The 21,092-nt window shown below is 63.2% G+C and overlaps 1 protein-coding gene across 1 annotated transcript; it reads right to left on the bottom strand.

Moving 5' to 3' along the window:
* Positions 1 to 193: 193 nt before the first annotated feature.
* On the bottom strand, positions 194 to 19,855 carry CASKIN1 (CASK interacting protein 1). The gene is given in 21 exon segments (XM_064362339.1): positions 194 to 290; positions 398 to 812; positions 1,058 to 2,930; positions 2,932 to 3,065; positions 3,440 to 3,578; positions 4,977 to 5,078; positions 5,162 to 5,272; positions 6,088 to 6,179; positions 6,260 to 6,344; positions 6,420 to 6,508; positions 6,616 to 6,717; positions 8,538 to 8,655; positions 8,810 to 8,904; positions 8,998 to 9,106; positions 9,185 to 9,293; positions 11,316 to 11,446; positions 11,527 to 11,622; positions 11,932 to 12,077; positions 12,666 to 12,763; positions 12,865 to 12,916; positions 19,762 to 19,855. Coding segments are annotated over 21 exon segments (4,287 nt in total).
* Between the last annotated feature and the right edge of the window lie 1,237 nt (positions 19,856 to 21,092).

The raw sequence follows: 21,092 nt of genomic DNA, 5'->3' as shown, positions 1-21,092 counted from the left end.
CTGCCCAGAGCCCTTGGAACCCCCGGCCAGGCAGTCCTCGGTGGGCGCCCCGGCCCGGGACCAGGGGCCGGAGTTGTGCTTGTGCGGGGCCCTGCCCAGCCGTTCGCGCCGCGCCCAGACGCGCCCATCCTGAGGTATAGGTCAGTGTGCGGGAAGGGCCCGGGCGGCGCGGACGGGCCCGGCGAGGCGGCGCTCACTCCAGCATGGCGTCCAGCTGGTCGGCCAGGTCATCGAACATGCTGCCGATGTCGTCCAGGATGCTGCCGGTGCTCTTTGCCGCCGCCGAGGCGCTGCGGGGTGCGGCGCGCGGGGCGTGAGCGGGCGGGGAGGGCCACGCCCATGCCACGCCCATCTCGGCTAGCCCCGCCCCGCCCGCCAGGTCCCGCCCCACACCTACCGCGGACCCTGCTCGTCCTCCTGCCGGATCTTTTCCTCCACTGCCTGCAGCGCCGCAGCCAGGCAAGCGCTCGTCTCCTCCAGCTTCTGCCGGGCGCTGTCGCCAGGAGAGGCGCCTTCTGGCGCGGCAGGGGGCGCAGCGGCAGCTGCGGCGGCGGCGCGCGGGGGCTTGGCGGGCACGTGCAGCGCGGGCGCGCTGGGGGACGGGGGCTTGGCGGGGCTGGCAGCCAGCGAGGGCGGCGTGCTGGGCGGCTTGGCGAGGGCGGCGGGTGACTGACGCGCGGGCGAGGGCGCGGGCGAAGGGCCGGCGCTGCCCGAAGGCAACCCCGCTGCTGCCTTGGCGGGCTTGGGCGCTGTGGGTGGCGGCGGCGGCTTGGGAGACACGGGCGGCGGCGTGCCGTGGGCGCGCTTCACCTCTGCGGGGAGGACCATGCTGGCACCGGGTGGGCACAAGCCCCGCCACCGCGCCCCCTGCCCTGGCCTCCCACGGCCTGCTCGCGGACCAGGAAGGACCCTGCTCAGCTTGCCCCTAGCCCTGGACACACTCCCACCCCACCATCAACTCCAGGAAAAGGAAAACCCCCTCCAGACCACCGAGTAGGGAGGTGGAACAGGGTCCTGCCGCCCCCTCACCCCACCCTGGCTGGTCGCATACGCCTACCTGGGCTGCCAGGGCCTGGCAGCGGCACCTTCTTGGAGGTGGGTGTGGGTGAGCCCTGGATCTTGGGCACGGGCTGCGTCAGAACGGGCTTGGGAGAGACAGGCGGCTTGGCCGGCTTCCGGGCTTCGCCCTCAGGCGGGGGCAGTGGGGGTAGGTGCACCAGGTCAGTGGGCGGGGGTTCGGCAGGCGGGGGCGGTGGGGGCAGCTCCGGAGGCCCAGCCTGCTCTGAGGCTGGTCGGCGGCGCACGGTGCCAGTGCCATTCTGGTACACTGACAGTGGCGGTGGTGGCTCAGGCCCGGCCTCCCGCTCCTTAGCTTTGGGCCGGCGCTTGACCGTGTCAGACTCAGTCAGGATGAACTTGACGTTCTCCTGCTGGTTCTGCTTGGCCCGGATGCGCCTCTTGAGTGTAGCGCTGGCCTCCACCCTGGCCAAGGGCGGGCCCTCGACACCCGCTTCACCCTTGGAGGGACCCCGAGGCCGCTGCCGGCCAGTGCCATCCTCCACAAAGGGGCCTGGGTCTGCCGACTCCCCAGGCCCCCGGCGGGCAGTGGCCAGAAGTCCGGTGACTGGTCCGCTGAGTGTGCGGCGCCGGTTCACCACCTCCCCACCAGGCCCAATGGCCTCTTTGTGCTTCACTGAGGCCAGTACCGTGGCCACCCGGCCCGGCTCTGGGCTGGCAGGGTGGGGAGTGGGGTGGCCCTCAGGAGGTCTGCGGGCAGCCCGGCCCCCACCCCCAATGGAGGATAGCTCCAGCATGGCTGCGATGCTCTTCACGCTGCCGGCACTGCCTGTGTCCACACTGCCAGCCAGATCACTGGCCCGCCGGCACTGTGCCCGGACCCCCAGCAGGCCGTCCTCAGGCTCGGCGTCTGGCACTGGCTCATCCACCAGGTTGGCACTGGCCAGGGCCGAGCTGGAGCGCTTGGGCGGGGGCGGCGGGGGCCCCTTCTTTCGAGGGCGCACCGCAAAGGACTGGCTGCGGTTGACGTTCTTGTCGGCGCCCGCGGGCGCCCTCACCGAGTGGCTGCGGCCCACACGCCGCTGGACTGTGGCATAGGGGCCTGCAGCAGCAGGCACCAGCAGCTCGTCCCGCTCAGGCTCGCTGTCGGAGGCCGCATAGCGATTCAGACTGTGGGCTCGCTTCTTGGGCCGCCCCGGCTCCGCGTCGGCTTCGGGGGGCAGGCACAGTGTGGGCACAGCCGTCGGCACAGGTTGGGGCGCAGGCCCCGGGGCAGCCTGCCCCGCCTCGCCCTCCACAGGCTGGGGCAGCACATAGGCAAAGCCACGGTGTGTGGGCGACTGAGGCAGGGAGCGGGGTGACATGGGGCGCTCTGTTGGTGGCAGCAGCTGTGGGGTGGGCTTCACCTTGGCCGTAGCTGGGGCTGGACCATGAGGTCCTCCAGGGGCCTGAGGAGAGCCTGGCCGGGTTTTGGTGGGCGTCTGAGGGGGCGTGAAGTGGCTGGTACCTGGTGGGAGGACCTGCCGGGGCTTGCCAGGCACAGGGGGCACGCTGGCCCTCTTGACGCTGTGACCATGACGGCCTGGCCGGGCCTCCTTGGATGGAGTGCCGGGGGCCGGGCCCTCATCCAGCAGGTACTCCTGGCTTCGAGACATGGGACTGCTGGGCCCAGGGGGCCCGTCGCCCAGCAGCTCCTGTGAGCTGCTCATGTGCCGTGCCCGGCCACCCAGGCTGGGCTCCTGCCGTGTGGTGGCCCTTGGGGTAGGTGGCAGGTGGCTGGAGGGCTTGTCGGCGGTGGTCCCCACCTCAGCCGGGCCAGTCATGGCAGCCTGCAGCTCGTCACTGAGCTCGCTGTCCTGGAAGGTGGTCATCTTAGGGGACTGGCAGTCGGCCGGTGTGGGCTCAGGTGGGGGGTGGCGACTCAATGGCCATCACTTCAAGTGACTGGGGTGCCTTCCGGCGCAGGGGGCCCCCCTCATACTTGGCGTATTCAGCCTTCTGCAGTTCTGCCAGCTTCCTAACAGCCAGCATCAGCTTCTTCTGGTGTCCTGAGTGGGGCACAGGGGACAGGTCAGGTGGACCAGGAGGTGGAGGAGGAGGGGCTGGGCTACGGGCTCAGCTGGGGGCTGCGGCTGGGGCTGAGCTTGAGGCTGGGGCTTGGTCTGGGGCTGGGCCTGGGGCAGGGGGCTAGGGCAGGGGCTGGGGGCTGGGGCTGGGCCTGGGGCTGGGGGCTGGGGCTGGGGCAGGGGCCTGGGGGCAGGGGCTGGGGCTAAGGCTGGGGCTGGGGCTGCGGCAGGGGGCTGGGACAGGGGCTGGGGCTAAGGCTGGGGCTGGGGCAGGGGGCTGGCGGCTGGGGTAGGGGGCTGGGGCTGGGGCTGGGGCTGCGGCTGCACTGGGGCTATGGTCTGGGCTGGGGCCTCACCCAGCTTGGTAATGCCGATCTCCTGCAGGTCCTCCCAGGTGATGTCAGTGATGAAATCGATGTTCTCGTAGCCATTGTCCACCAGCACCTTGTAGTACTGGGCCAGGCCGATCATGGACAGCCACACGGCCAGGTTAGCCTATGAAGCAGAGACAGACAGGGGCCACCTGGGCTGGCTGCCTGCACCCTGCCCACCTACTTGGAGCTGGAAGAGGAGGGGACACTGGGCCCCTGGGGCACAAACAGACAGAAGGACGAACGGATAGCCCAAGGCGTTGGCACCAGAAATGTAGGCAGAGCCTCGGCTCAGACACCAGGCGTTGCGTGCCACACAGCGAACACACGTGCACGCACACATGGCCGACTACACACACACGACTGACTGCATCCACAGGACACCCCTGTCAGGGTGGGGTGGAAGAAGGCACTTTCCCACCTGGCCAGGCAGCCACGGGCACAGCATCATGAGGAGACACACCCCAGAGTCGTGGACACAGACGCACAGGGCCACACCTGGTACAGGAACACACACACGCACTGCACACTGCGCTCCCAGCCACACACGGGAACCAGCACCCCATCCCACGTCACACGCTGACTTCTCACTGTTTTCCCACCCGCATCAGATGCACAGCCACAACACACACACGTCAACACGCATAGCAGTCTGCACCGACAAACACCCGATCACTCTCCGAGCGGCGTCCAGGCATCCATACTCCCAGCTGGAATTCACTCATGCACCTGCTCTTGGCACACTCAGCCACCCCAGGTGCACGGCAAAGCCCGTGGGACCAGGACGTGACCCCCAGGAGGACCACTGAGCCACCAACTGAGTGGGGCAAGGTAGGGTGAGTGCAGACCCGCCTGCCGGGTAGCTTTTGACAGCCACTGATCACCTCTCCCACTGGGAACCCAGAGCTCGGTGTGAGGCCCAGAGAGTCCACTTCAGGTTGGGCTAGACCTGGGCCCACCTTCTGCAGGCCCAGAACCCATCCCACCGCACGCGCACGTCCACTAATGACCACACCCGCCATGACGTGTGCAGGTATCACCGGAAACGAGGGTGTCGGCTGTTGGTGAGGGCCACCCGTGCAGTGGGGCATGTGTGCACGAAGGCAGCTGGTGGACGCCTGCAGGGTGTTCTGTGGGCCGGCACGTGCCTGGGTGCATGTGAGCACAGACCATAAGCATGGCCCCCTGCAGTCTGCATGTGAGCGGCAATGCTTGGAGGCACGGTGGCTGTGGGGTCCCTGTGTGACAGTCTGCATGTGGAGGGACTGCTGGTGACAGCATGGACATGGGGAGGGGACTCTCCTGACTTCAGGGTCCCTTAGCTCCAATGGCCCCTGGACAGCATCACCTTGCCCCTGCCCCAGTGACAGAACAGGGGCCGCCCAGGAGGCTCCCTGCTTGCAGGACATCCTCCATGTTCCTCTCCCTCAAGCCCCTGAGGGCAGGTGGGGGCTGTGGCCAGGGAGGCAGGCTCTCTGTCTGCCCGTCCTGGGCCCAGCCCCTGGGGTGCGGGTGGCCTTACGGGTTTGTGCTCAGGCAGCCAGTCGGGGATGCTTAAGCCGCTAATCTCTGCTGCAATCTTCTTCCGGTGGCCCGGCTTGGTGACACCAATGGCCGTGAGGTCCTAAGCAGAGGGAAGGCTTGTCAGCTGGGGGCTGGACCCGTCCGTGGGATGTAGCTGGCACTGGCAGTGTGTGGAAAGCTCACCTCGGGGGTCATGCGGCTGATGGTGGGCAGGTCGTAGCCGGCACTGATGAAGTTGGGGGCGTAGAGCTGCAGCTGGAACGCGGTGAGCCACTGGCCCACGGCCTCGGCGCTCTGGAAGACACAAGGCACCCGCTGCAGCTCGTCCACCCGGCCGTGCCTTGCCACCGCAGCGCCTCCTTCTCTGCTTGGCCGGCGAGCCATGCAGCCGCTGAGTCCGCCGTCCGCTGCTCCATCTGCAGCAGGCCCTGGCAAGCCTGGCCCGTGAATGATCCTCAGTCCGCGGTCCCCGAGGCACCTCCTGGAGCATCCTCCACCCTTCTGCCTTCGTCTTGGATCTCCACCGGGGTGGGGGCTGCTGCTGTCCGCCACACGCCTCCCTGACTGTCCCCTGCTCCTGCACCAGGGACGCCCCGTGCCATCTGGGAGAGGCAGGTGGTGTGGCCCCATAGGAGGGGACTCTGGGAAAGGGGCCTGGGGCTGGACCGGAAGGTGGGCTCTGTGGCCACAGGTAGGGGCGCCTTGCCTCCACCGTGCAGGACTCAGCCAGCAGCTTACGCCTCCCCCACACACGGGTGCACTCACACACCATGCACCGTGTCCATGTACACACCGCACCGTCTCATACCCAGCCCTCCACCTGTACACAGACACTTGTGCGCAGCTCGCAGCCACACCATCACACACATACCCTGCACACACACACATGCGCACACGGAGGCACAGGTTGGCCCACACACACAGCCTGCACGACGACAACACCTGTACACGCGGGCGGACACACACACGACACACACAGACAGAGGAAAGGGTCTGGCCTGGCAATGCCCCCAACCCTGCCGCAGCCAGGCCAGGCAAGCCGTGTTGGTGCCCATCGGCCTGACCGCCTCTCCCCGGAGCCCATGCTGGGAGCCCCCCAAGCCCTGTACCTTGCCCTCCGATGCCGGCTCCAGCTTCTTGGGCGGCTGCTCCCCATAGACCTGTCCAGCGTGGGCCACTGGAGGCTGGGACCGGGCCGAACCTGGGGATGAGAGTGGGTGGGGGACAAGGGCTGTCAGGCTGCTTCCCTGCCAGGCTGTGAGGCAGCATCCTTTCTCTTACCTGTGGAGCCTTCCGGAGGCTTGATGGGGCTGTCCCCCGTGCTGGACTCGGAGACGGACTTCTGGGAAAGCACCGTTGCCAGGAGCTGCAACCCAGAAACACCGGCTTGCCCGCCCGCTCCCAGCTTGGTCACCCTAGCCCCGGCCACCACCCCACCTACCTTGACACCCTCGGAGCCCGCGTGCAGGGCATGGCCCCCGCTGCCCCGGCCGCCAGCCACACCGCTCACACTGCCGCTTCGTTCCCCACCTGCCAGCGCGAGGGGGCAGGATGAGGCCGGTGCTGGCCCCTGCCTGGCCCCACGGTGGTGCCTTGTGGAAGTCCTGCCACCTCTGCCCTTCGGGGACCCGGCCTACCTGCAAAAGGCTTCCTCAGCACCCAGATCTCCTCTGGGGGTGCGGAGGGTCCCGATGAGCTGCCTCCCTGGGGCAGGCTTGGTTCAGTGCCTGCTCGGGGACCTGTGGGCCGAGCACAGCCTCCTGAGTCCTAGGCTAGTGTGGGTGGCTGCTGACAGAGGGGAGGCGGGGCAGAGGCCAAGCGGCCACACCGGGGGGGCCTCTCTGCCCACTGTTGTCCCCAGGGAGCTCAGAAGCCCTCGGAAGATCCCTCCCACCCTAGACATTTAGAGCAGGAGAGAGGCAGAAGCAGCCCAGCCTAGGCATCCTGCCAGTGGCCCTGGGGTCCTGCAGGCAGGCGGGCCGGGGACTGCTGGACAGTGTGAACGTCTCTGTGCTGGGGACCGGGGGACAGGCAAGAAGCCCCCGCACAAGCTGGAGCCAAGCCTCCCACTCAGGAGCTAGATGGCCATGGCGGGGGCTGGCCCTGCCTGTCAACCTTTGTGTCCTCCATTAGAAATAAACTGGTCCCTCGGAGCCGCCACGTGGGGCTTCACAGCCTGGGTCCCTGGCCTGGTCCCTCTCCTCGGCCTCCCGTTCCTCAGATGTGCCAAGCTCTTGCCTGCCTCAGCGCCTTGGTTTTTTCTTTTTTCCTCACCAAGAGCAGACACTTGAGTGCCTTTTTGTCATTATTATTGTTTTGAGACAGGATCTAGCTCTGTTACTCAGGCAGGCCCAATCTTGGCTCACTGAAGCCTCCACTTCCCAAGCTCAAACAATCCTCCCACCCCAGCCTCCCAAGTCCCTGGGGCTACTGGCACACGCCACCACCTTTGGCTAATTTTATTTTTTGTAGAGATAGAATCTCACTCTGTTGGGCCGGGCGCGGTGGCTCACGCCTGTAATCCCAGCACTCTGGGAGGCCAAGGCGGGTGGATCACCTGAGGTCGGGAGTTCAAGACCAGCCTGACCAACATGGTGAAACCCTGTCTTATAAAAAATATATATATAGGGCCGGGCGCGGTGGCTCACGCCTGTAATCCTAGCACTTTGGGAGGCCGAGACGGGTGGATCACGAGGTCAAGAGAGCGAGACCATCCTGGTCAACATGGTGAAACCCTGTCTCTACAAAAATACAAAAAATTAGCTGGGCATGGTGGCGCATGCCTGTAATCCCAGCTACTCAGGAGGCTGAGGCAGGAGAATTGCCTGAACCCAGGAAGTGGAGGTTGCGGTGAGCCGAGATCGCGCCATTGCACTCCAGCCTGGATAACAAGAGCGAAACTCTGTCTCAAAAAAAAAAAAAAAAAAAAAAAAATATATATATATATATATATATATACACACACACACACACAAAATAATTTAAAAAAAAAAAAAGAATCTCACTCTGTTGCCCAGGCTGATCTCAAACTCCTGGGCTCAAAATGTCTCCCGCCGCAGCCTCCCAAGGTGCTGGGATTACAGGTGTGAGCCACTGCACCCGTCCCCGTCCCCTTTCGACACACAGCTCCTGCCACTTGGAACCCACTCACCTCTCAGGGCATTCTCTGGCCTTCTCTGACTGCCCATCTCAAGCAGGCCCTACCCATGCCCTGGGTCACTGGTTGGTAAATGTTCCTCCATGTTTACTTTGCTGTCCCTGCCCTTTCCCACCCCAGGGCAAGATCCCTGGGAGCTGGGTCTCCATCTGCCCTGGTGGCCAGTTCAGAATCAGAACGTGGCAGCACACGGGGCTTGGCGGAACACATGAAGGAACAAGTGTGGGAATGGATCAAGAGATGGCCACTGGGGCACCCAGATGCTCCCCACTCAACCCCACTGCAGCGTCCAGAACCCCAGCCCTGCTAGACTCCCACGCCTTCAGCACACTCGCCGCTTCCAGCCCCCAAGCCCAGAATGCTGGGTTCCTGCCTGCCCCTCCAGGGCAGGGTGGGACTTGCCTGCTCGCTTGACAATGGCCTCGCCCAGGGAGGACGGGAAGTAGCCCACCCGGTCATTGCCCGTCCGGTTGTCATGGATACAGCCCTTCCATCGGCCATCCGGATGCTGCTCGAGGACCTGGCCAGTAAGGTGAGGAGCGCTCAGGGAGATGCCCCCTTTCTCAGTGCCTCCTGCGCAGGGCCCCCCCAGTTGCAGCGGGAGGGTGTTCTGAGGTACACATGCCCAGGTCCCACACCCTCCCTGCCGAGACGGCCCCTGGGGTCATGCTCACAGTGATGATGTCCCCCGCCTTCACGTTGAGGCTGGTCAGGTCGTAATTGTTGCAATAATCCTTGGTCGCCCGGACCTGCAGGGCCGCCGAGGCCTCTGGGGATACAGGAGGGGGCCCCCCAAGTCCTGCAGACTGATCTGGCCCAGCTCCGGCCCCAGCCCCTGCTCCTCTGCCCTGCCCGGGCCCACCTCGCAATAGCTGCTTGATCTCCCTGCTGGCCTGGGACGTGGTGAACTGGTGCACGATGTCCAGGGCTGTCTGGCTGTAGGTGTTCCTCACGTGGGCATTGATCCCGCTCTGCACACGTGAGACGTGAGGCCCTGTCAGGAGCCCACACAGCCCACCGGGCCCAGCGCCCCTGGCCCCCAGACTCACATCCAGCAACAGCCGCACCACCTCCGTCTTCCCACAGAGCGCAGCCTCGTGCAAGGCAGTGCCGGACTTGGTCTGGCGGTTAATGTCGATGCCAGCTTGGAGGAGGAGCCTGGCAGGAAGGCGAAGTGGACAGGCGGAGCTTTCTAGCAGGAAGCCAGCCCCAGCACCCCCAAACCAGGCCTCCATTTCCAGGTGCCCCGGCGGCCTGCTAGGGGGCTGAGGACTATCCAGCCCTGCCTCGTGTCTCTGACATACACTGAGTGCTGAGCGCTTTTTCTTTTCTCTTTTCTTTCTTTTTTTTTTGAGACAGGATTTTTGGCTCTTCTCACCCAGGCTAGAGTGTGATGGTGTGATCTCAGCTCACTGCAACCTCCGCCTCCCGGGTTCAAGCGATTCTCCAGCCTCAGCCTCCAAAGTAGCTGGGATCACAGGTGCCTGCCACCATACGCAGCTAATTTTTTGTATTTTTTTTTTTTTTTTTTTTTGAGACGGAGTTTCGCTCTTGATACCCAGGCTGGAGCGCAATGGCGCGATCTCGGCTCACCGCAATCTCCGCCTCCTGGGTTCAGGCAATTCTCCTGCCTCAGCCTCCTGAGTAGCTGGGATTACAGACACGCGCCACCGTGCCCAGCTAATTTTTTGTATTAGTAGAGACGGGGTTTCACCATGTTGACCAGGATGGTCTCGATCTCTTGACCTCGTGATCCACCCGCCTCGGCCTCCCAAAGTGCTGGGATTACAGGCTTGAGCCACCGCGCCCGGCCAATTTTTTGTATTTTTAGTAAAGATGGGGTTTCATTATGTTGGCCAGACTGGTCTTGAACTTCTGACCTCCTGATCCAACCTCCTCAGCCTCCCAAAGTGCTAGGATTATAGGCGTGAGCCACTGTGTCTGGCCTGTTTTTTCTAAGACAGGGTCTCTGTCACCCAGGCTGGAGTGCAGTGATGCAATCATGGCTTACTGCAGCCTCAAACTCCTGGCCTCAAGCAATACTCCTGCCTCTGCCTCCAGAATATCTGGGATTACAGGCATGTGCAACTGTTCCCAGCTCTTTTTTTTGTTTTGCTTTTATTTTTTGTAAAGACCAGGTCTTGCTATGTTGCCCAGGCTGGTCTCTAACTCCTGGGCTCAAGCAAGCCTCCTGCATCGGCCTCTCAAAATGCTGGAATTGCAGACATTTTGAACCACTGCACTCAGCCCACTTTTTAAGAAAGTAGAGATGAAGCCGGGCACAGTGGCTCACACCTATAATCCCAGCACTTTGGGAGGTTGAGGTGGGTGGATCACGAGGTCAGGAGATCGAGACCATCCTGGCCAACATGGTGAAACCCCATGTCTACTGAAAATATGAAAATTAGCTGGGCGTGGTGGTGCATACCTGTAATCCAGCTACTCAGGAGGCTGAGGCAGGAGAATTGCTTGAACCCAGGAGCCAGAGGTTACAGTGAGCTGAGAGCACACCACTGCACTCCAGCCTGGTGACAGCGAGATTCTGTCTCAAAAAAATATATATATATATTAGAAGCGGGGTCTCTCTGTCACCTAGGCTGGAGTGCAGTGGTGCAATGCACTCACTGCAGCCTCAGCCTCATGGGCTCAAACGATTCTCCTGCCTCAGCTTCCCAAGGGGCTGGGTCTACAGGTGTGTGCCACCACAACCAGCTAATTTTTCTGTGTTTTGTAGTGATAGGATCTTGACATGTTGTTGCCTAGGCTGGTCTTAAAGTGCTGGGATTACAAGTGTGAGCCACCGTGCCCAGCCCACAGTGAGTGCTGTTGAAGGGCCCTCCAGGCGCTAAGACTTCTCAGCTGCTATCTTGTTTGATGCTAGTGTAGGCGCTGCTGTGAGCCCCACTTTATGGATGGGAAACTGAGGCTCAGAGAAGTTCAGCACCTCGAGTGCACCCAGGGGCGGCAGGGCCGGGAAAGAGCAAGCGGAAGCCCCCTCCCCAGCCCCTCTAGTTCATCCTGTACATGGGTGCTGGAGGCCATGCCAGAGGCTTGACCATGGACGTGGGACCCTGCATATTCCTGCCCTATCCCCAAGCCAGAAGCCGCTGCCCTGAGCCCCAGGCTGCTGCTGAACTCCAGGGACCCTGAGGCGGAGGCCCTCCCTGCCACCGGCTCTACCTGATGATGTCGATGTGGCCGTTCTTAGCTGCGAGGTGCAGAGGGCTGGTGCCATTGGGGTCAGTGGCGTCCCCCGGCCGGGGCTCCAGCAGCGCCGCACACATGTTACTGCTGAGGAGCAGCTGGACCACCTTGAAGGAGGGGTCAGGGTAGAAGGGCCCTGGTGTGGGGCTCCCCAGCTCCACCCCACGGGGCTCTGTGGAGGACTTACCCCAACACGGCCGAACTCGCAGGCCAGGTCCAGGGGTGTCTTCCCCGAGTTGTCTACCATGCACGGGTTGGACTGGTGCTGCAGCAGCATCTCAGACTGGAGGTCAAGGGTGCAGTCAGGCCCTCGCATCCTCAGCCTGTGAATCCTCAGCCCTGCACACCCTTAGCCCTGGGCATCCTCAGCCCGGGCATCCTCAGCCCCGGGCATCCTCAGCCCAGGCATTCTCAGCCCCGGGCATCCTCATCCTGGGCATCCTGAACCCGGGCATCCTCAGCCCCAGGCATCCTTAGCTTGGGCATCCTCAGCCCCAGGCATTTTCAGCCCAGGCATCCTTACCCTGGGCATCCTCAGCCCCAGGCATCCTCAGGCTGTGCTGCCCCCGCCTCTGCCCCCACTCAGGCTTACCACATCATAGTGACCGTGCTGGGCTGCCAGGTGCAGGGGGATGTGGCCCTCATCGGACGGGATGTTCACAGCAGAGCCTGCCTTCAGCACCAGCTTCATGGGCTCCTTCCGACCCTGCCAGGCTGCATAGTGCAGCGGCCGCATGCCTGGTGGGTGAGGGGATGCTGGGAGCCAGCCCCTGACCCCAAGCCCACCCTGGGGGTGGGAAAGTACTGGGAGCTGACCCCTGACCCCAGGTCCACCCCTGGTAGGGGATGCTGGGAGCTGAACCCTGACCCTAAACCCAGTGCTGGGGGGTGGGGGTGCTGGGAGCTGACCACTGACCACAAGACCAACCCTGGGGGATAGAGGGTGGTGGGAGCTGACCCCCAACCCCAAGCCCAGCGCTGGCGGGTGGGGGATGCTGGGAGCTGACCTCTGACCCGAAGCTCAACGCTGAGGAGTCGGGGGCACTGGGAGCTGACCTCTGACCCCAAGCCCAATGCTGGGGAGTGGGTGATGGTGGGAGCTGACCCCTGACCCCAAGCCCAATACTGGGGGAGTGGGGGAATGCTGGGACCTGACCACTGACCCCAAGCCCACTCCTGGCCTCCAGGACCCTGATCCCACAAGGACATGCCTGAACTTAGACTGAAACCCTGGGCTGAGAACTCAGCCAAGGATCCACGCAGGCCCTGGGGAGCCCCCCCACTGCCTCTGCCGCATCCCCGCCAGAGGCCCTTGGCCAGTCTTGCCTTTGTTGTCCTTGATGTCCACAGCGGCCTGGGCCTCCAGCAGCAGGCTGATCAATTCCGTGTTGCCATTCAGGGCCGCGTGGTGCAGAGCCGAGAAGCTGGCACAGGCAGAGGATGCATAGAGCAGAGGCCCCAGCACCCATCCCTCCCCAGGAGCCACCCTCCCATGCAGGCAGGCACTGTCCGGCTCAGAACTCACCCATCCGGGTCCTGGAAGTTGACATTGATCTTCTTGGTGGAGCCCAGGAGCTCTGGGGATGGAAGGAGACTTGGTGAGGGGAGGCTGTGCCAGCCGCTCCAGGCAGCCCGAGGGCAGGGAGAGGGTGCCAGCCATCTCCCTGGCAGGCACAACTCTGCTGGGCTCTCAGTCTTCAGACACTCGTCCACTCCCGCACTCACACCTTCAGCTCGGCCCCACACCCAGGTGCCAGCCACTTGGGCCTTAGTGTCCCATTGCCCTGAGATGTGGGGGTTCACAGTACTAAGGACTCTGGCCTGGGGTCCTTGTTCCCACCTGGGGACAGTAGGCAAGGCCGTGCACCCACACAGGCACACACGTGTGCACGCGCACCCCTCCCTCGGGACGCTGGCTGAGCACCTGCCAATGGTGGGAGGGAGAGAGCCGGCCCAATCTGTCTCTCAGAAGGATCCAGATGGGGCCGGGGGTGGCCAGGGAGGCTGGAACACCCGGAAATGGGGGTATCTCTGGGGGAGGATCTGCGTCTCCACCATGCAGCACCCCCACTGCCAGCCCTGGGCCACAGCCAGTGTAGATGAGCAGAAGGGGGAGGCGGGCGAGTGGGCTGGCACCTCTGAGCGACCTCACGAGAACAGCCGCCTCCTCCCCGGCGAGGCTAGGAGCACCTGAGGCCAGAGGGGCCCACACCCTCCCTTCAGGGCCCCAGCGTCCTCCTGGGCGCCCCCAACCTGATCTCTCCCAGCCAGCTACCAGAGGAGGGAAGCCCACCAGTGACCTCCCAGTGGGCTCCAGTCCAAGCAGACGGGCCAAACCCCCGCCTATCTGGGCCGTGGTTACATAACCCATTTGTGGGTCAGTCACTCTGAGAGGGGAGCTGGCAGGACAGAGGCCCCTTTGTCCAGGCCCAGGATGGGGGGCGGGTGCTGAGGGCAGGGGAGTTGAGGGAGTCGAGGCACAGGGCTGGCTGCAGGGCTTGCACAGGGAGCCACAGCAGCCTCGGCTGCCCTGGCCTCGGTCTCAGCCACTGGACGCAGAGTGTGGGTCCCCTGATGATCCACAAGGCTGAACAAGGGAGCCAGACAACTATGAATTCAAATCTCTGCTCTGCCACTCACCAGCCTGTGGCCTTGGTTGCTGGCGCCTTCCCTGAGCTGGAGCAGTGGGTGCTAACAGGGCCTCCCGGAGGCGTGAGAGCATTTCCAGACATAAAGCGTGCAGGGCCTGGCACAAGTCAGGTCTTGGTGTGTGGCAATTACTAATATTAGCCGTACAAGAATCCCACTCCCACCTCTCTCCAGCCAGGGGTTTCTCCTGGCAAGCAAAGGGGTCTCCAGCCTCGCCGGCCCCTCCTCCTCTGTTCAGACACTGCTGGCACTGGTGTCCCTCTTGGTTAGTGACAATGCCATCCTTCCTGACCATGGCCCAGGCCAAAACCTTGGAGCAAGCCCTGGGGCCTTTCCTGTGCACCTGTAGCTTGTCCATCAGCTCTGCCTCCCAGACACCCCCCAGAGCACACTTGAAACCCTAGCCCATCTCCCCATGGTCACTGTCACTGCCCTGGTCCAGGCCGACATCTCTGGCAGTATTGGTCCCATCCCCTCTTCACTGGTGTCACTAAGATCCTCCTGCATCCTTTGGTCTAACCTCCACACCCACTGCATGTTTCCCTGGGCAAACATGAGTCAGGCTCTGTGCGGTGGCTCATGCCTGTAATCTCAGCACTTTAGGAGGCTGAGGCAGGAGGATCACTTGCGGTCAGGAGTTCAAGACCAGCCTGACCAATATAGAAAGACTTTGTTTCTACAAAAAATAAAAGAAACAAAATTAGTCAGGCATGGAGACGTGTGCCTGTTGTCCCCACTACTTGGGAGGCTGAGGTGGGAGGATCACTTGAGTCGGAGAGGTTGAGGCTGCAGTGAGCCATGACTGCACCACTGCATTCCAGCCTGGGCAACAGAGCAAGATCCTGTCTCAAAAAAAAAAAAAAAAAAAGAGGCCAGGCAGGTTCATGCCTGTAATCCCAGCACTTTGGGAGGCCGAGGTGGATGGATCACGAGGTCAGGAGTTCGAGACCAGCCTGACCAACATGGTGAAACCTGTCTCTAGTAAAAATTTAAAAAATTAGCAGGGCGTGGTGGCACGTGCCTGTAGTCCCAGCTACTCAGGAGGCTGTGGCAGGATAATCGCTTGAACCTGGGAGGAGGTTGCAGTGAGCTGACATCATGCCACTGCACTCCAGCCTGGACAGTAGAGCCAGACTCTATCTCGAGGAAAAAAAAAAAAAAAAAAAAAAAGGAGTGAGAACATGAGTCAGATCCTCCCACCCCTCTCCTGAAGACCCCCTCCCTGGCAGCACCTGTCTCACTGGGAGGGGAGGCTGAGACTGAACAGTGACCATGCCAGAAGGGGAGGCTGAGATTGGTCAATGGCCGTGTGTGAGGGGCTGCTGTTTTGCTCTTAGCTCCCATTACTTTCATCACTCCTGCTGCAGCTACATAGGCCTCCAGACTTCCCTCTAATCTACAGGCCGCCCTGTGGCAGGGCCTTTGCACGTGCCCTATGCGCATGCGCGGCTCCTCTTCCTAGTTATTCCCACGGCCCTCCTCACCTTGTGCGCATGTGCCGCTCCTTCTCTCTAGTTATCCCCACGGCCTCCCTCACCCCGTGTGCCTGTGCAGCTCCTCATGGCTAGTTTTCCCCACGGCCTCTCTCACCCTGTGCGCATGTGCAGCCTCCCTCATCCTGTGCGCATGTGCGGTTCCTCTTTCCTAGTTACCCCCCCACGGCCTCCCTCACCCTACGCGCATGTGCGGACTCCTCTACCCTAGTTACCCCCACGGCCTCCCTGACGTTTTTCAGGTCTTTACCCACAGGTCACTCACTCAGCATGCTCTGCCCATCTGAAGGGAACCCTGCCCGCCCCGCAGTTACTGTGCTTGAGACTGGCCCTCATCACCACCTGACGTGTCAACCTCCTTCTGCTCTTGCTTTTACCCGTCTCCATCACTCAGCTACAAGCAACAAGGGACAAGGGCCATCATCTGTTCTGCTCACTGCAGAATCCTCGGTGGCTAAAACGGTGCCCTGTGCAGACAAGGTACTCAGTTAGCTGGGGACTGGACTGATCTCCTCGTCCCCCACATGCTGCCTGCCACCTCGGTGGCTTCATGGGTGTGTGGCCTGTGCTTGGCTCAGAAGGGCCCCCATGCCTGGGGATGCTCCCCTGTCACCATCTTGCAAGTCTTTCTATTTTTTTTTTTTTTTTTTTTTTTAGAGACAGAGTTTTACTCTTTTTGCCCACACTGGAGTGCAATGGCGCAATCTCGACTCACCGCAACTTCCACCTTCCGGGTTCAAACGATTCTCCCGCCTTAGCCTCCCAAGTAGCTGGGATTACAGGCATGCGCCACCACACCCAGCTAATTGTGTATTTTGAGTAGAGACAGGATTTCTCCAAGTTGGTCAGGCTGGTCTCAAACTCCTGACCTCAGGTGATCCGCCTGCCTCGGCCTTCCAAAGTGCTGGGATTAAAAGCATGAGCTACCGCGCCAGGCCTGAAATTCTTATTTGTTGAGCAAAGGGTCCTGCGTTTTCATTTTGCATGAGGACCTGGGAATTAGGTTGCAGGGCTGCCATTGTCTCTTGCCCATTAGCTGAAGGGAGTGCAGATGTCACTGTCCCAGGCATCCCTGCCAGGGCCACACTCAGGAGGTTCTCCCCCTGGAATGCTGGCCCCGGCTCTTTTGCTCCAGGGCAGCCAGTCCTCAGCATGTCCCCAGGACTGCCCAAGCCTGGCCCTGTCCTCCCTTCCCCAGCTAAGGCAGCCAGAGAGCTCAGTGTGGAACCCACCTTCTCACTCAGCCACACCACACCTGCACGGGCTGAAATCTCAGAGGGGCTGGAGGTCAAAGCCCAGAAAGTGACAGATGCTGGTGGGGGAGGGGAGTCTCCCTCAGGAAGGGGACCACCCCCACGTGAGGAAGGGTACATGACTAAAGCCATCTCATCCCTCTCCCCACCCATGGTCTCCTCAAGAGGGAAAATAGCTGAAATTGGATGGGGGCAGCTTGAGGTCTTGGGACATGCTAACCCCAATTCCTTTGGGGGAAAGAAGTTTCCAGAACTGAGAAGGGCCTGGGGCTGGGAGCCATTTCACCTGAAAACAGGTTCTCTGGATGAAGCAGGAGCAGAACGTGGCTGGAGGGCGCTAGGGCCAGCATGAAAGTCCAGGAGCCCCCTCCCTCTCCACGAGGTCCCTAAGCCCTGTAACTCTATGACAGTAAAACCTTTACCCCAGGCCAGGTGCAGTGGCTCACGTCTGTAATCCCAGCACTCTGGGAGAACGAGGCAGGCAGATTACGAGGTCAGGAGTTTGAGACCAGTCTAGGCAATACAGTGAAACTCTGTCTCTAATAAAAATATAAAAATTAGCCAGGCATGGTGGTGCGCACTCTGTAGTCCCAGCTACTCGGAAGCTGAGGCAGAAGAATCGCTTGAACCAGGGAGATGGAGTTTGCAGTGAGCCGAGATCGAGCCACTGCACTCCAGCCTGGGTGACAGAGCAAGACTTTGTCTCAAAAAAACAAAACAACAACAACAACAAAAACCCTTAGCCACGACCAGCCCTCTCACTGCTGTCCTGAGCCTATCCCCACCTCTGGGGTCCGATCCATACCCCAGGCTGAAGGGAGCCATTAGTAAGCCAAGGTGAGGGTGGCGGGCACTGGCCCTTGGTGCTCAGGGGCGTCCTCCAGGGCATTCTCACGCCTGCCTCCATGGACAAGGGGCATCTATGGATGGGGTCTGGGTCAGAGGGAAGAGTGGACCCCTCCCAGCCAGCAGAAGGCCAGCCCCTGCCCTGGCATCTCCCCCAGAGCAGGTTCGTCTTCCCCTCAAGGACAGCTGCTAAGTGCGTGTGTGGGCACAGGAGGCTCCCTTCAGGGTGGGGTGACTGGGGGGCTGGCTGAGCCTGGGGTGACTCTGGAGCTGGGGGATGGAGGGAAGGGGCCGGGCGCCTAGAGGGGACCCTGGAAGCAAGGTTCATGGCGACAGCCCTGGGCTCAGGGGGCCGTGGAGGACACTGCTGGACACCCCCCACCTCGTGGCCCAAACTCAGCTGTACTTTGCTGAATCAAAATACATCTTACTCCAAAGCAGGCCAGTGTTGCCATGACGACCGAGCTAATTCATGGAGGGATTTCTCCTCTGATTTATTACACCCGCCCCTGTGAGTCAGAAAGCACCGACGGGGCCAGGGCAGGTGTCTCTCCTATCCCAGAGGCCAGGAAGAACAGGCAGAGACCCAGGTGAGGGTGGGAGCTCCTGCCCCTCTCCAGAATGGCCACAATAGAAGGGAAGAGGAACTCCCAGAGTTGAAGCCCCCACTTCTCCTGCGCCTGGCCTAAAGCCGAGGTCGTCACTGGCATTTACTGAGCACTTACTGAATGCCTAGGCTTCAAGTGCAGAGGCTCACTGGTCTTAGGACCCCAATGTGAGGCTGACATCCCATCCCACAGATGAGGAGACTGAGGTCCACAGAGCTGGAGTTGTCTGTGCCCAAGGTCATGCGACCACTAGGTGGAAGCCTTTACCTCGCCTTCCCTCTCAATCCCCACACCTGCTTTCCAGGCTCAGCTGAGGCTGCTTCTGCCCATAAGCTCTCCCTTGCTGAGCCCTGGGACCTGAAATCAGCTCCAGGCCAGCCTGCAAGGCACCGGTGCCTCCTTGCTCTTACTGCACACAATGGACAGGAGCTGGCCAGCCAGTCAGGGGCCGCTGGTGAAGCGGGTGGCGGGGGGAGGGGGGGACGGGGGTCGGTTGTCCTTCTGGGACTCTAGGTCCTCCCACCTCCCAGGAGCCAGTCCCAGTCCTTGGCATCCCCTTGGAGGAAGGGGAGGGGGACTCCCTGGCTTACAGTCTGTGGGGGTGGAGTGAGGAGGGAGGACGCCCAGACCCCACATGCCGACCTGCAGAGCCCTAACTGTGCCCACACAGGTGCCCTGACACACTGACACGGCTATACGTGCGCAGCCGCACACGCGGCTGGTCCACACGCCCATCCATCCATCTCCAGCGGCCCCCAGGGAGGCTACGCGCTGAGCCAGGATGAGTGCTGGGATCAGGGCTCCCAGCTCCCAGCCCTTTATCGGGGCCCTCACAGCGCAAGCTAGGGATGGCAAGTGGTGGTCCCCGACTCCCTCATGGCCTCTTTTCCCAGCAGGGAAGCTGGAGACCTGGATCTGCTGGAGCCTGCCTAAGCAGGGCCCCAAGCCCTTGCCCCCAGGCCGGCCCTGCCTGGAGTCCAGCCTGCCCTGGGCTGGGCGACCTTGGGCCTCTGCTCTCCCATCAGTAAATGGCCCCCCACCAGCCATGCCAGGGCAGCCACACCCCCAGCGTGGTCCTGCCCCCACCTTCCCTGCAAAGCGTGTTATTAAACATGGGGCGGGGAGGGGGTCTGCCAGGGACTGTCAGCTCCCGGGTCGCCCCTCGCCGCAGGGGCCCCCTCCCTGTCTGCCCGGTGCGTGTGGTGGGGGGGGCATCCGCCTCGCCCTTTGCAGGCCCCAGCACAGACCTCCAGCTGTCAGCCTGCAGCCTGAGAAGGGAGGGGGACAGAGGCAGGGAGGGAGGGATGCGAACGCCCGCGGCCCAGGAGGCGGGTGCCGCCAGGTGCCCGCTGAGGGGCTCAGGGTAACAGCCGGCGCTCGGGGCCGCCCCATCTCTAGTGCTGGGGGCAGCGGGTGGGGGGCACGGACTGAGGGTCTGGGAGCTGCTGGCCCCGCCCCGCCCCCGGGGACCCGACAGCGTCCCCTCCCCGCCCGGCGCCGGGAGGGGTAGGGGGTTCTGCGCCGGGGAGGGGCCCTGGGGCTCCCGCCCGCGCCCCGCGCCCCCGGCACTCACTGGCCTTCCCGGGCCGCGGCCTCTGCAGCAGCCTCTGCGCGGTCCCTACGTCCTCCGCCTTCACCGCCTGCACCAGCTCCTGCTCCTTCCCCATGGCGCGGCCGGGGCCGCAGCGACGCGGCTGCGCTCGTGCGCTCGTGCGCTCGGCGCGGCTCAGAGGCGGCGGCGGCCCCGCGGCACAAGCCGCCTCCCCCGCCGCCTCCTCGCCGCCCGCCGCCCCTTCGCCCTCCTCAGGCTCCGGCTCGGGCTCGGGCTACCGGCGCGGAGGGGGCGGGGAGCGCGTCACGGGCGGGGGGCGGCCCGGGGGCGGGGGCGCGTGGCGGGCGCGGGGCGGGGGCGCGGCACCTGGCGCCGCCTCCCGGACGCCGGGGTCCGCACCCGGGCCGCCGACCTCCGTCAGCCCGCGCCGGCCGCGCGCCCGGGCCCGTGGCTCCGCCCTCCCCTCGCCCGCCCCGGGACGCCCCCTCCCCACGTGCGCGCCGCGCGCTCAGGCTCGGCCTCTGCGGACGCGGGCGGTCTGGGGCGGCTAAGCCGGTTGAGGACGCGGCCGCCGGGGGTGGACTGGAAGCCCCGACGCGGCGGCGGCGGCGGCGGCGCGGGGCTGAGCCGGGAGACGCTTCCAGAGGCTGCGGGACCCGCGGGGGAGGGTTCCGAAGCAGCGGGCGGGCGGGGACTGGGCACTGAGAGACTGAGGCGCCAGTGGCCCCGGAGCCGCCCCGCCAGGCTCTCAGGCGTTCCTGGCCCGGGGTTCCCGTGGGAGGTGTCGAGGGATTGTGAAGAGGAATCTCCCAATAATGAATTCGGTGTCAGGGAACCCGCACCCCCAATCCTCAAGCATCCTCCTGCTGCTCTCCGCAAATAATGCGGGCGCCACAGCTTCCCCCAGCCTCAGTCCGAAGCCGGACCTCGGAGTGGTCCCCACCCCCACCACGGAGGGAGCTCAACTCCCCACTCCCGGCACCGACTGGGGGGTCGCCTCCATCTCCACCCCTACGGGACTGGAACCTCCCGCGGGCACCAACCTGCCCCCGGCCTACGCCTGCCCACTCTCCAGCCTGCAGCCCAGGCAGGCTGGTCCGGCTTCATGGGTGCTGGAGGCCCCGACTTGTCACCCTCTGAGCTGCCTGAAGGCTTGGGCCACCCTGGGTCTCAGGCCCCCTCCCATCGGGCCTGCAGCATTCTAGAGGCAGATCAGTGGGAGTCTGAATCCGGGCTCGGGCTCCATTTCCCTCATCACCCAAGTGGGCAGGACTGTTAGGGGAATTTGGGGAGGGTAACACCCATCCTATGAGGCGTGGCCTGACGCCCCCACTCCCTGTGGCCCCAGACCA

This window comes from Aotus nancymaae, unplaced genomic scaffold (genome assembly GCF_030222135.1).
Source record: "Aotus nancymaae isolate 86718 unplaced genomic scaffold, 86718_ANA_hifiasm-v0.15.2.pri h1tg000049l, whole genome shotgun sequence".
NCBI classification, from domain to species: domain Eukaryota; kingdom Metazoa; phylum Chordata; class Mammalia; order Primates; family Aotidae; genus Aotus; species Aotus nancymaae.
Note: the sequence above shows the minus strand (reverse complement) of the source record. Positions and strands in the feature narration are given on the sequence as shown.